At 37.0% G+C, this 14286-nt stretch overlaps 2 protein-coding genes across 27 annotated transcripts in view; both read right to left on the bottom strand.

Moving 5' to 3' along the window:
• The window catches only part of prdm12a (PR domain containing 12a), a gene marked incomplete at its 5' end in the record, with an annotated part of 8655 nt that extends 7562 nt beyond the window's left edge, over positions 1–1093 (bottom strand). Inside the window, one exon of the mRNA XM_079607869.1 lies at positions 883–1093. Coding sequence (XP_079463995.1) covers positions 883–1093 — 211 coding nt within the window. The remainder of the gene's footprint in view (positions 1–882) is intronic.
• Positions 1094–4635: 3542 nt separating this feature from the next.
• The window catches only part of fubp3 (far upstream element (FUSE) binding protein 3), a 56604-nt gene continuing 46953 nt past the window's right edge, over positions 4636–14286 (bottom strand). For 4 of the 26 annotated variants that reach the window (XM_079605945.1, XM_079605946.1, XM_079605955.1 and 1 more), the window contains 7 exons: positions 14177–14250; positions 10556–10632; positions 9249–9317; positions 7869–7943; positions 7717–7788; positions 7341–7465; positions 4636–6125 (listed from right to left, as the gene is read on the bottom strand). In XM_079605945.1, the coding sequence (XP_079462071.1) occupies positions 6117–6125; positions 7341–7465; positions 7717–7788; positions 7869–7943; positions 9249–9317; positions 10556–10632; positions 14177–14250 (501 nt within the window). In that variant the 3' untranslated portion in view covers positions 4636–6116. The remainder of the gene's footprint in view (positions 6126–7340; positions 7466–7716; positions 7789–7868; positions 7944–9248; positions 9318–10555; positions 10633–14176; positions 14251–14286) is intronic. The other 22 variants (XR_013796766.1, XR_013796771.1, XR_013796765.1 and 19 more) reach the window with 13 other exon arrangements.

Genomic DNA, 14286 nt, shown 5'->3' on the forward strand with positions numbered 1-14286 from the left:
TGATTCTTTCCCCCCCCCACCACCAAACACACACTAACGAAATTAAACATGCAGAGACGGGGGAAAAACATCAGATGAACGAGTTAATTTCTATTTCATTTTTTGATCATATCACATTTTATAATAACAGAACCAATAATCTAACATTTAAAATCCACATCTTTACATCTCGCTTCAGTTCAATCAATTAGCCTTGAAATAACATTTAAAAAACACAAGATCTTAAATGAGAGATTTTAGTTTCTTGAAACACTTTTCAACACACACACACACACACACACACACACACACACACACACACACACACACACACACACACACACACACACACACACACACACACACACACACACACACACACAATCCAAACTAGGCTACAAGTTCGCTTGTACGGAGTGCACGTGCAACGTTCTGGGAACATTATTTAATAGGTAGCCTATAGATATAAAAATAAAACCTAATAATATCCAACAGGGCCAATATGTTCTCTTTAGGTTGTTAAAAAAATATCGCTGCAATGTTAGTTTTTGGTAACAAAAAAATAACCTAAAAATAATGTGTTTTTTTTTTTTTATATACCGGAACGTTCCCGGTTTGCTGAGACTTCACTCTAAGAAATGCTGGGTTGTTTCAACCCAAATTTGGATCAAACACGGACAAGCCCGACCGTTGGATTAACTTTTTTAATTAAATGTTTAACCCAATGTTTGGGTTTGTCCATATTTGACCAGAATTTGTGTTGAAACATCAAACATCCCAGCTTTTTTTGGTTTGTTTAGAGTGATCGTTTTCCGTCTGTCAGGTTGAAGCGTTAATAAAAAATAACATGATTTTGCGTCAGTTTTGCGCTATTTAACGCATAAAGTTAAAGCTCCACAGTACCTCCGGTGAAGGACTGCGCCAGCACCTCCGCGGTGAACGCGGTCCTCGGGCTCTTCTGCGGCTCCTCGAGCGGGTTCTCCCCCAGCGCGTTCCTCCATCGCCCGTACAGAAAACTGTGCAGGATATCAGAGGTGATGATGTCACACAGCTGAGACCGGAACCGGGACCGGGCCTTGAGCGCGAGAGCCTCCGCGGGCAGAACCGAACCCATGTGTGCCGGTGCGGGGAACAACAAGAAGAAGAAGAAGAAGAGGAACTGATGCGGTCCCTCCGGAGCGGGGCCACTTATAGGAGCCTGTGGATCTGAGCCTCTAATTAGTTATTAATGACCCCCCCCCCCCCAACCCACCTACACACACACACACACACACACACACACACAGACACACACACACAAAACCCCTTTATGCAGGACCCCCACCACCCCTTACAGACACACACCCAATGAGAAACTCTGTGTCTGTGTAAAGAGGAGAGAGAGAGAGAGTGTGTGTGTGTGTGTGTGTGTGTGTGTGTGAGAGAGAGTGTGTGTGTGTGTGTGTGTCTGTGTGTGTGAGAGAGAGAGAGAGAGAGAGAGAGAGAGTGTGTGTGTGTGTCTGTGTGTGTGTGTGTGTGTGTGTGTGTGTGTGTGCATGTGTGTGAGAGAGAGAGAGAGTGTGTGTGTGTTTGTGTGTGTGAGAGAGAGAGAGTGTGTGTGTGTGTGTGTGTGTGTGAGAGAGAGAGAGAGTGTGTGTGTGTGTGTGTCTGTGTGCATGTGTGTGAGAGAGAGAGAGAGTGTGTGTGTGTTTGTGTGTGTGTGCACGCGTGTGTGTGTGTCTGTGAGAGAGAGAGAGAGAGAGTGTGTGTGTGAGAGAGATAATCTCACATAAGTGGCTCCACACCTGTAGAGGTTATTAACACATCACAGGCTACAATTATTCTCTTAACCAGCTGTTATACACACACACACGCACACACACACACGCACACACACACGCACACACACACACACGTCATTATGTTGATTTCTCTCACTTTAGGTGCAATTTTTTGGTATAAATATGTAATTATTTAAAAATATTAAAAAATTAATATTAAAAAATTGTCAGGCGAGTTCAACATTAAAGCAAATAAATCCAACTAAAATTACATTTTGTATTAAAAACTCAGATTAAAATAACTCTTTTGAAGTGTGTAATATACGAGATATTTGATCTGCTAATGGTGGATTATTGTTAATGCAAAGAGGAGCCTGTGAATATTACGGGTTTAATTATTAATGAGTGTGTGTGTGTATGAACATTATTGAACATCGCACCGCTTTATATACGCGTGTGCAACTCTTAGATCATTTACATAGATTGAATGTGCATTAATATCTGAACGCATGTATTCAGTTATTAATGGCTTGTTAAAGTTAGTGAATATAAATTAACAAATTCACCGGTTTTTTATCATTCACATGTATATATATATACTCACAATATCATATCATCAGACTGATTCTGTCCATCATGATTCGTAATAAAGAAAACACACAAAACTTTAAAGTAAATTTAAAAGACCCTTTATGCCAATAATAATCTATATAAAGAGAAATGTCTAAAGTCGTTACATAATATTTTCATGTTTATTTGGTTGTTTACATTTTTTCTATGGATAAAATATGTTTACGAGATGTTTAATTCATAAAATGTAATTAATATAAAAAATTAATTAAAACTAAATACATAAAATGTAATTAGGGAAACCCCTGAAAGAACCTTTAAGATTTAATACAGAAGCTTTTCTTCTGAGTGCAGAAAATAAAACATGAATCACATATTGCATCCTGTAAACACACACACACACACACACACACACACACACACACACACACACACACACACACACACACACACACTCATCTGTGTTTAAAAACCAATTACGCCCTTTGAATCCTCCCACAAACCACCTCTCACTAACCACACGCACACGCACACACACACGTGCACACGCACACACCACACACAATTAAAGGAAAAACCACACCAGATGCATTACACTAGACGGCAGGCCAGAGATTAAGTTTCTCCTAAAGCATGTAATAGTAAATCTAGAGTCTGAATGACTGAATAAACAAATAAAACAAATGTCTATAAAAACAAAACAACCCATTTACTCTTAAATGACCAGACGTACAACAACAGACCAGGGTTATCATAGTTTACTAAAACTAAAATCATTAAAAAAAAAGTAATAAAAAAACTACAAACTTATTTGATTTCAGCTAGTTCATTTTCATTTATATTGATGTACTTAATGTACTAAATTAACTCAAACTAAAATAACACTTCAAGGATTAGTTCACTTTTTAAAAAACTTTTGCTGATAGTTTCCTCACCCCGATGTCATCAAGATGTCCATGTCTTTCTTTCTTCAGTGGAAAAGAAATGAAGGTTTTTGATGAACACATTTCTCCATATAATGGACGTCAATGGGCCCCAAACGGGTCAAGGTCCAGATGACAGTGTCAGCGCCGCTTCAACGGGCTTTAAACGACACCAGACGATGAATACGGGTCTTATCTAGCGAAACCATCGTCATTTCAAACATAAATAAAAAAGTTTAAGTTTTATAAGCACAAGCGCTCGCCTTGCTCTGTTCTGTGATGCGCGTTCGTGACGTCACGTAATACGCAGTTACGCTGTAAAGGTCACGCTTGACGAGTCAGTGTTTACAAGTTGAACGTGCAAACAAAGTCAAACGCCGTTTACAAAAAAAGGAAGTTAAAAGGTAAAACAATTATGTCGGACGATTTTGAACTTAGAGATGAGATGGAGTTTTCATGCTATAAGCGTGACCTTTACAGCGTAACTGCGTATCACGTGACGTCACGAACGCGCATCACAGAACAGAGCAAGGCGAGCGCTTGTGCTTATAAAACTTAAACTTTTTTAAATTATTTGTGAAATGACGATGGTTTCGCTAGATAAGAGCCGTATTCATCGTCTGGTGTCGTTTAAAGCCCGTTGAAGCGGCGCTGACACTGTCATCTGGACCTTGACCCGTTTGGGGCCCATTGACGTCCATTATATGGAGAAATGTGTTCATCAAAAACCTTCATTTCTTTTCCACTGAAGAAAGAAAGACATGGACATCTTGATGACATCGGGGTGAGGAAACTATCAGCAAAAGTTTTTTAAAAAGTGAACTAATCCTTAACGATATAGACCTTTCAAAAAATGACAAAAACAACAAACTGATTCACTATGGTAAGCCCGAGTTGAAATCGAAACTCGTAACTGTTTTAAACTTTGAACTTCTATGCTTCCAATGGTGTCTCTCAGAACATTTAGTAGCTTCGATATCTTCTCTATATCCTGTTCCTCACATGTGAAGGTGATGATTCCTTCTCTCAACTTTCTGGACCATTCTTTTGACTTTACCGCTCAACAAACCTCTCCGGTTCAGATATTTCATGTGTTCTAGCTCAAGCACACCTGCTGTGGCTAATGAACCCTTGATTAGTCTTATAATTGTGATGATTATGGCGTACAGCTTATGAAAACCTTTTCACAATATTCTAATTTTGAATTTGGGGTTTTCATAATCATAATCTGTAAGCCATAATTATCAAAATTATAACAAATAAAGGCTTGAAATATCTCACTTTGCATGTAATGAGTCTATATAATATATTAGTTTCAGCTTTTAAGTTGAATTACTGAAATAATGCTAATGTTTACTCTATACACCTGGAGGATGATGTGAAGAAAAGCACAAAAAAAGACGTCGTCTTTCAATCATTTTAATACATGGTTACCTGTACACATGAGGAAGAAAAGAAACACTAAAATTAAACATTTCGAAATTATAATATCCCTTTTCATTAAGCAATGAAGTTAATACTAGATCAATTTGTAACTAGTCAATCATACATATATTAGATCACACAGAGTAGAAAGGAAAAACAGAATTAAAAAGGTTACTGGATCGGGACTGTACAGGAGTCCGCAGTGTGTACTGGGATGATGAGGGCTTCGGAGAGACCGCCGGTACCAAATAAGACAACAACTTTGATCTTCCAATACTTCCAATATAAAAAACTACAAGTAATTAATACACAGGTAGGCTCTCAGAGGCTTAGCAGTCTTGAACGCTTTAAAGTCCGAGTTTACACAACAAGTTTACATAAAACGTCTCATCTGTCAGCAAGATGCAACATCAAATTTCAAATTACACATTCACAATCTTTGACAAATTTCAGTATGAAAACAGAACAGAAAAACAGGGACAGTTTTCCTGTAGAACACAGGACAAAAAAAGTCTTTGATTTAATTATATATATTTTTAAATAAAGTATTTAGTCAAGTATCTGAGCATACATACATAGTTTTACAAGAGAGCAAAGGCAAAAAACAACCACCCTTTCCCCGTCAAATCACTGTAATAAAAAATTATCCGTTACATTTGCATACGTCTAAAAAAAACCTCTATAAGATCTACAAGTTAAACGTCTGACAAAATATTAGAGAAAAAAAAAAAAAAAACTGAAATAAGATATTGCACCTTTTTCAACCAGAGTACAATAAAAATGACAATGAAAACAATACAAAGTACATGAGGAATTACATCATCATCATCATCATCAGGAACCGACTGCATTCGCCGTTTTCGTGTAACAAAAGCATATATTTCTGTAACAAAACATCACAGTTTTTTATTTATCGCACTGAATTAAAATGCTTTATGTAAAAGAAAAAAAAAAGAAAAAACATTTTGTACACATTCTTAAAACATTGCATGACAAAACTAAACGATAACGTATTCAAGACTGCTAAGCCCACGATCATTTTATTGCAACAGAACTAGAAAAATAAGAGATTATATATTGCGCGATCAATGAAATGCCGCAACTCCGGGGTTCGTTTTGGCGATATACATCTGAATATTATATATATATCGTCGAATTAAAAAGGAAGAATAGAAAAAACAAACCAACTCTTGAAACGGTCCCAAAAAGGATCCCGGAAATTGCCCATTCGGATAAATGGCGTGTGTACACAAGGATTTAGTAACAATTTTGATGTCCTGATTTAGAAATAGTTCTCTTTTTAAATCATATAAGTCATTCTACAGCTAGTGTTTCTCACTAAGAAAAAAAGTAAAAGTCTTCAAGGCGTTGCAAATCTAGAAACCTCTGTTACAAAAGGTCTGTTTCCTCCTCGCAGTGATTCAAAAATCCTCAACTAAAGGGTCCGCAGTCGTCCGCTTTAATGATCCTGCGGGGTTAGAGGGAACACACACACCGTCAGTGTCACACACACACACACACACACACACAGAATCAGTGATGCGAGTCTTCTGCTCACCGACGCTGCATTTATTTCATCAAAAATACTGTAAAGGTTTATGTAAATGTAAAAACTATGTGAATATATAGTAAAGTGTAATTTATTCCTGTGAATGTTCAGCATCATTACTCCAGTCTTCAGTGTCACATGATCCTCCAGGAATCAGTGTAATATGATGATCTGATGATCAAGACACATTTATGATTATTATCAACAGGTCACATTTTTGTGGAAATGCACACATTATTTTTCAGGATTCTTTGATGAATAGAAAGTTCAAAAGAACAGCATTTATTTTAAATATAATCTTTTGCAACATTATAAATGTCTTAAATGTCATAAAAAAAAAATAATAAAAAAAAAATCTTAATGATAGTGTCGTTTCTGGAAAATCATCATGTGACGCGCTCTGGCGCAACGTTCCATTTTAAGATATGGCCGATTATGTGGAAAAACAATGAAATAATAGTTTTTGTTTTGCTAATTTCAAAAGAACAGACATTCAAAATAATCTCCCAAAATTTCGTAGTCCAGATAATTGAGTAAAGGCATTTAAAACAAGCTCAAGATCTCCTCAGAAAGATTAAATATTAATAATATTTGTAAAATAAGCTGTAAAATAAATACATTATTCATTTAAATGCAATCGATTTTGAAAGATATCAAAAAAATAATAATAATTCTCAGGTTTTCAATTGGAAAAAGAGGGCAGACGACCATAATTCAAATGTGTGTATGACTTTGACTAGGATATCATTTGAAAGCTTATGATCTCCTCTTTCCAAAATCTCATGAAATTTGGGTCACTGTGACTCATTTGCTTGGATCAGATCATCATATTACACTGATTTCTGAAGGATCATGTGACACTGAAGACTGGAGTAATGATGCTGAAAATTTACAGGAATAAATTACACTTTACTATATATTCACATAGAAAACAATTATTTTACATTATAATAATATTTCACTTTTTTCTTTTACTGTATTTTCGATCAAATAAATGCAGCTTTGAGCAGAAGAGACTTTTAATGTTCAAATAATTCCACAATTTTGACCGGCAGTGTACAATCTGATGCACATCTCATGATAAATCTCTAGTGTAGTATATTTAAGTGTGTGTGTGTGTGTGTGTGTGTTTACCGGGAGGCCGGGAGCCTGTGTTTGTCCCTGGTTGTAATACGCCCCCTGCTGTCTGTAATACTCCACCCAGGCGGCGCTGTAATCTGGAGGAGAACTCTGCTGAGAACCAGGACCGGCTCCCTGAGCTACACACACACACACACACACACACACACACACACACACACACACACACACACGGATGAGAACACACATCCAGCTACACTCGATCAACAATATTTCTCTTTCCTCTGTGTGTGTGTTATCTCAGAATAAACCCCTCCAGGCTGACCCGATCCTCACTCTGACGGGGTTTATTCTGAGATAACAACGGCTCTGTTCATCATCCCTCACGTCATATACCGGTTATGATAAACCGGAGGTCAGGCGGGCTTACTCTGTTTCTTGTAATATTCCTCCCATGCTTTGCTGTAGTCGGATCCGCTGCTCTGGCCTTGGCTCTGCTGACCTGCACAGAAAACACACGTTACTATTAGAAACACACACGCTGAGTGTGTGAGAGTGAAGCGCAGCACGGTGTTGATTTACATGTGAGCAGCTCATGATCCGCCAGTGTTTCCAGCGTCTCAGAGCGTCTCGACTCATCCGCGTCTTCGTCCGCATCTGAGGTGAGTTTGAGTCGCTTTAACATGCGCAATCAAACATCTCAACAAACTCATAATGAACAGCGCTGATCAGCAACAGAGACGCTTGCGGTTTTACGCCAAAATAAGAGTCTGAGGGTTTAACGTTTGAAAATGACAAAATTGAGACAAATTACTACTATTGTAGTTTTTACAGTTGTAATGTAAATTAAAAATATGATTATATTTTTTGAATACAATTTTTTTTATTTTACAGATAAATATTAAAAAAGTTATTTATATATCAGTATTTTTTTTACATTTAAAAAAAAAGTTAAAATGAAATATGGAATTTATTTTTATTTAAATGCATTTTTAAAAATAATTTAATTACTTTATTTAAATAATACATTTAATTTTAATTAAATAAACTAATTATTTAAATAATATATTTAATTTAAATACGAATAAATTCCATATTTTGTTTTATTTAACAATTTTTATTAGTTAAAAAAACAATTTCTCTGATACAGTATAATAACTAGTGTAATTTTACAGTTGTAATTTTTTTATATTAAATTATTCTATATTATTCTATATATTTATTTATAATTCTTTTTACTATTGTAATATTTCTGTAAAATAAAACATTTTATTTAAGAAAAATAAATTAAGATAAATAAACTCAAAATATAAATAAAATTACATTATTTGACTTTATAAAAAATAAATAATAATTTAAACAAAAATAAATTCCATATTTCTTTATTTAACTATTTTTTATTAATAAAAATAATGCCATACTGATATATAAATAACATTTCCGCCAAATTGCACACCCCTAGCAATGCAAACGTGGATTTTTTTTTTAATTATCACATTTTGTATCACAATTTCTCTGATAAATACAGTATCTAGATTCGATTGTGCAACCCTAGTTAGAGTGAGAACTAAACCGATGACAATTGAAGTGCAGAGAGCAATTACACGTCATGTTCGACGTACCATGTTAATATGAATGAATTTTCCCAGGTGTTTTGAACTACTACATGCATTGTGTTTTAGGGTTAGTGGAAACGTGTTTTTTTTTTAATTATAATAATCATTTTACAGTTCATAACACTGTAAATGGATCATCTTTTTGTGCGCAACGACACACGCTCATCTGCTGTCTCTATCAGTAATGACAAAACAACAACAGTGTTTAGTCCATTCAAAAGTGGCAGAAATAATATGACGGCGCCGGAGAATTGTTAGTCAGGCAAATAAAACCTCTCAAGCGAGTCCCTGTGACGTTGTTCACACAGAAGAGACACAGTGGAAGTGTTCCAGGACTTGTACTTGCCTAGCTTTTTATAATACTGCTCCCACGCTTTGGAATAGTCCATCTGGCCGGTCTGAGATCCATTATGACCTGAAATGACCAGAATTTTATTATTCTGACGGTCCTCAGAACAGTGTTAACTTCGCTACTATTATTATTCGTCATTATTTTCGTCAACGACTTTTTTTTCTCAGGCGAAAACTAAATAATTACTAAAAAAACAGGTTTGAATGACTAAAACTAGGGCTGCACGATTGAAAAAAATCATAATTGTCAATTGTTCCCTTGAAATTGTAATTGCGATTATTAATTACAATTATCACAATTTGCATTGAATTGTGTTTTGAATAGCTTTATGCCATTGTTTGAAGCGACCGCATGCCATATTTGGTCTTAAAGTGACATTACGTAATAAACCTAATCTTAATATTAATCAAAAACACCAAAAGAAAAGCATTCACTGCTCTTTATCAGCTTTAATAAGAATTCATTATATTGAATTTTTACAAATAAATGTCTGCTTGAAAGAATAAAGAATGATGTATGCATGTCGTTTATTGAAAAGACCGTGTTCTACGTTAGGAGAAGTGGTTTTATTTCATTTTAAGATTTTTTTTTATGTGACAGCTGTTAAATCTGTCTCTCTATTGCATGTTCAAACTTTAAAATCATTCATATTAACAGGTTAATTACAGATGTTTTCTCCGCCTGTATATAATTGGTTTGGAAATTTTAGAGAAATTCTAAATTAATGAAACCCATTCGATTTTTAGATTTAGTTGACTCCAATCGTATATTACGCCGACTAAAACTAAATGTGACCCTGGACCATAAAACAGTCACATGGGTCAATTTTCTGAAATTGAGATGTATAAATCATCTGAAGCTGAATAAATAATCTCTCCACTGATGTGTGGTTTGTCAGGATAGGACAATATTTGGTCGAGACACAACTATTGAAAATCTGGAATCTGAGGAGCAAAAAAATGTAAACATTGAGAAAATCTCCTTTAAAGTTGTGCATTTATGTTCACGATTGTGCTGCATTCACTCACAAAAATACATGTTTTATATATTTACGGTAGGACATTTACTAAATATCTTCATGAACATGATCTTAATATCCTCATGATTTTTGGCACAAAAGAAAAATGGATAATTTTGACCCATACGATGTATTGTTGGCTATTGCCACAGATATACCCGTGCGACTCGAGACCCTGGACCACAAAACCATGCAAGTCAAAAGACTACGACTAAAACTAAATCAAAATTTGCTGTCAAAATGAACACTGCCTCAGAGGAAACTTTAGAGATGTGAAACTCACTGGGATCCTGTTGGCTCTGGGGCTGCCATGTCTGATATGTGGTTCCCCATCCACCAGTCATGAACGTCTGCGGCCCACTGAACAAAACAACACCTCGCAGGTTAAACACACACACACCAGACACGATCTGGCCTGAAACACACTGCTGCACACGGAAGTGATGTGGAGAGTCATGTGATGAAGAACTAGACTAGTTTGTGAGACTCAATGTTTCTTTAAAGGGGTCATGACATGAGAAACCAAATTTGCCTTGATCTTTTGGTATATAAGAGGTCTTTGTGTCATTAAAACGTCCTGCAAGTTTCATAGCTTAAGACGTCCTCCCCATTATAAACGAATCATTTATTTAATCCAGCTCTAAATACAGCTCGTTCTGGATCCATGGTAAGAAGTGACGTCACGGTGCGAAGTGACGTACCAGCGTTTGCATATGACCGCCTCCAGCACAAGACAACTACGCTTTAAGCGCAAGACAACTACGCTCATTTCGTATCGCCGCGCGCCTCACAAGTGTTCAGTCGACGGACAGCGAGTGGGTCTGTGTACAGGGAAGTTACGATGCCGCAGATGTGCTGTTCCTGGCTGTGGACAAACAACATCTTTGAATACGCTGCGAAAGATCCAGTCGTCAGGGGAAAATGGATGCACTTTATTTTTTGCGGACGTCTCAGTCACGGCAGTGTTAGTTTAAGCGTTTGTTCTGTACATTTGAAGGATGACTGTTTTGAGCTTTGCCAGAAAACTGTTGCTCAAAGATAAGTCCGTGCCGACTATTCTGGGCTCAACAACGACGACGCAAACTGTAAGTAATGTATTTACAACTTTAAACTACTTTTTAAATACGCTGAATCCGCAAATGTTCTGGCTGGGGGCGTTAATAATTGATGCATAGGCACTGACGTTAGCCAATCATAACAGTGGGCGTTAACACTGAACTCTTAAAGGGGAAACACCCCCAAAACAGACTGTGTGAATCAGAGGATGAGAAACAGGGGAAAGGTCATAAATCACTACATTTTAAAAGTTTTTTGTAAAAAAAACTATAGTAATACTATATTTGCACCTAAGGGAACATAATAATAAAATAAAAAAACCCATGTCATGACCCCTTTAAATCTCAGTGTTGAGGAACTCACAACAAGCAAACGAGATTCCTGGAGGGAAATTATATTCTGTTCTGCTGTTAAGACTGGAAATAACATGCAACTGGAGAAGCTCTGGGGCAGAATACACACACTGACTGAAGGAGGACAGATAGGAAGGAAACAGGAAGGAATGAAAAAGGAAAGAGAGGAAGGAAAAAAAAGGAAAGAGGAAGGAAAAAGGAAGGAGAGGAAGGAAAAAAGGAAGGAAAAAGGAAAGAGAGGAAGGAAACAGGAAGGAATGAAAAAGGAAAGAGAGGAAGGAAACAGGAAGGAATGAAAAAGGAAAGAGAGGAAGGAAAAAGGAAGGAAGGAAAAAGGAAAGAGAGGAAAGAAAAAGGAAGGAAGGAAAAAGGAAAAAGGAAACAGGAAGGAAGGAAAAAGGAAAGAGGAAGGAAAAAGGAAGGAAGGAAAAAGGAAAGAGAGGAAGGAAAATAGGAAGGAAAAAAGGAAAAAAAGGAAAAAGGAAAGAGAGGAAGGAAAAAAGGAAGGAAAAAGGAAGGAGAGGAAGGAAAAAGGAAGGAAGGAAAAAGGAAAGTGAGGAAGGAAAAAGGAAGGAAGGAAAAAGGAAGGAGAGGAAGGAAAAAGGAAGGAAGGAAAAAGGAAAGAGAGGAAGGAAAAAGGAAGGAAGGAAAAAGGAAAGAGAGGAAGGAAAAAGGAAGGAAGGAAAAAGGAAAGAGAGGAAGGAAACAGGAAGGAAGGAAAAAGGAAGGAGAGGAAGGAAAAAGGAAGGAAGGAAAAAGGAAAGAGAGGAAGGAAAAAGGAAGGAAGGAAAAAGGAAGGAGAGGAAGGAAAAAAGGAAGGAAAAAGGAAAGAGAGGAAGGAAACAGGAAGGAATGAAAAAGGAAAGAGAGGAAGGAAAAAGGAAGGAAGGAAAAAGGAAAGAGAGGAAGGAAAAAGGAAGGAAGGAAAAAGGAAAAGGGAAAAAGGAAAGAGAGGAAGGAAAAAGGAAAGAGAGGAAGGAAAAAGGAAGGAAGGAAAAAGGAATGAGAGGAAGGAAACAGGAAGGAAGGAAAAAGGAAAGAGAGGAAGGAAAAAGGAAGGAAGGAAAAAGGAAAGAGAGGAAGGAAAAAGGAAGGAAGGAAAAAGGAATGAGAGGAAGGAAACAGGAAGGAAGGAAAAAGGAAAGAGAGGAAGGAAAAAAAGGAAAAATTAAAGAGAGGAAGGAAAAAGGAAGGAAGGAAAAAGGAAGGAGAGGAAGGAAAAAGGAAAGAGAGGAAGGAAAAAGGAAGGAAGGAAAAAGGAAGGAGAGGAAGGAAAAAGGAAGGAAGGAAAAAGGAAGGAGAGGAAGGAAACAGGAAGGAAAGAAAAAGGAAGGAGAGGAAGGAAAAAGGAAGGAAGGAAAAAGGAAAGAGAGGAAGGAAAAAGGAAAGAGAGGAAGGAAACAGGAAGGAATGAAAAAGGAAAGAGAGGAAGGAAAAAGGAAGGAAGGAAAAAGGAAAGAGAGGAAGGAAAAAGGAAGGAAGGAAAAAGGAAGGAGAGGAAGGAAAAAAGGAAGGAAAAAGGAAAGAGGAAGGAAACAGGAAGGAATGAAAAAGGAAAGAGAGGAAGGAAAAAGGAAGGAAGGAAAAAGGAAAGAGAGGAAGGAAAAAGGAAGGAAGGAAAAAGGAAAAGGGAAAAAGGAAAGAGAGGAAGGAAAAAGGAAAGAGAGGAAGGAAAAAGGAAGGAAGGAAAAAGGAAAGAGAGGAAGGAAAAAGGAAGGAAGGAAAAAGGAAAGAGAGGAAGGAAAAAGGAAGGAAGGAAAAAGGAAAAGGGAAAAAGGAAAGAGAGGAAGGAAAAAGGAAAGAGAGGAAGGAAAAAGGAAGGAAGGAAAAAGGAAAGAGAGGAAGGAAGGAAAAAGGAAAGAGAGGAAGGAAAAAGGAAGGAAGGAAAAAGGAAGGAGAGGAAGGAAAAAGGAAGGAAGGAAAAAGGAAAGAGAGGAAGGAAAAAGGAAGGAAGGAAAAAGGAAAGAGAGGAAGGAAACAGGAAGGAAGGAAAAAGGAAAGAGAGGAAGGAAAAAAAGGAAAAAGGAAAGAGAGGAAGGAAAAAGGAATGAGAGGAAGGAAAAAAGGAAGGAAGGAAAAAGGAAGGAGACAAAGGAAAAAAGGAAGGAAAAGGGAAAAAGGAAAGAGAGGAAGGAAAAAGGAAAGAGAGGAAGGAAAAAGGAAGGAAGGAAAAAGGAAAGAGAGGAAGGAAAAAGGAAGGAAGGAAAAAGGAAAGGAAAAAGGAAGGAAAGGTGGAAACAAGGGGAAGGAAGGAATGGAATATGAAAGAAACAAAAGGAAGAAAGGGAAGAAAGAGGAAGGCAGGGAGGGAAGGAAATGAAAAGAAAGGAAAAAAAGTAATAAAGGAAGGTAGGTAAGAAATGTAAGGATGGAAGGAAAGGAAGACAGGAAAGGAAAAGAAAGAAGGAAAGAAAAAAATGGAAGGAGAAGGGAAGGAAAGGAAAAGAAAAGAAAAAAAGGGAAGGAGAAATTAAAGAAGGGAAGGAGGCACTCACTTCTGATGAGGAGTCGCTGGTCCTTGAGTGAAAGGACTGAGTCCGAAGCTGCTGTTCCCTCCCATTCCAGACGCCTGAGAAGAAGAGGAACACCATCAGACACACCGAAC

Source organism: Phoxinus phoxinus (genome assembly GCF_949152265.1).
Source record: "Phoxinus phoxinus genome assembly, chromosome: 3".
Taxonomy (NCBI): Eukaryota; Metazoa; Chordata; class Actinopteri; order Cypriniformes; family Leuciscidae; genus Phoxinus; species Phoxinus phoxinus.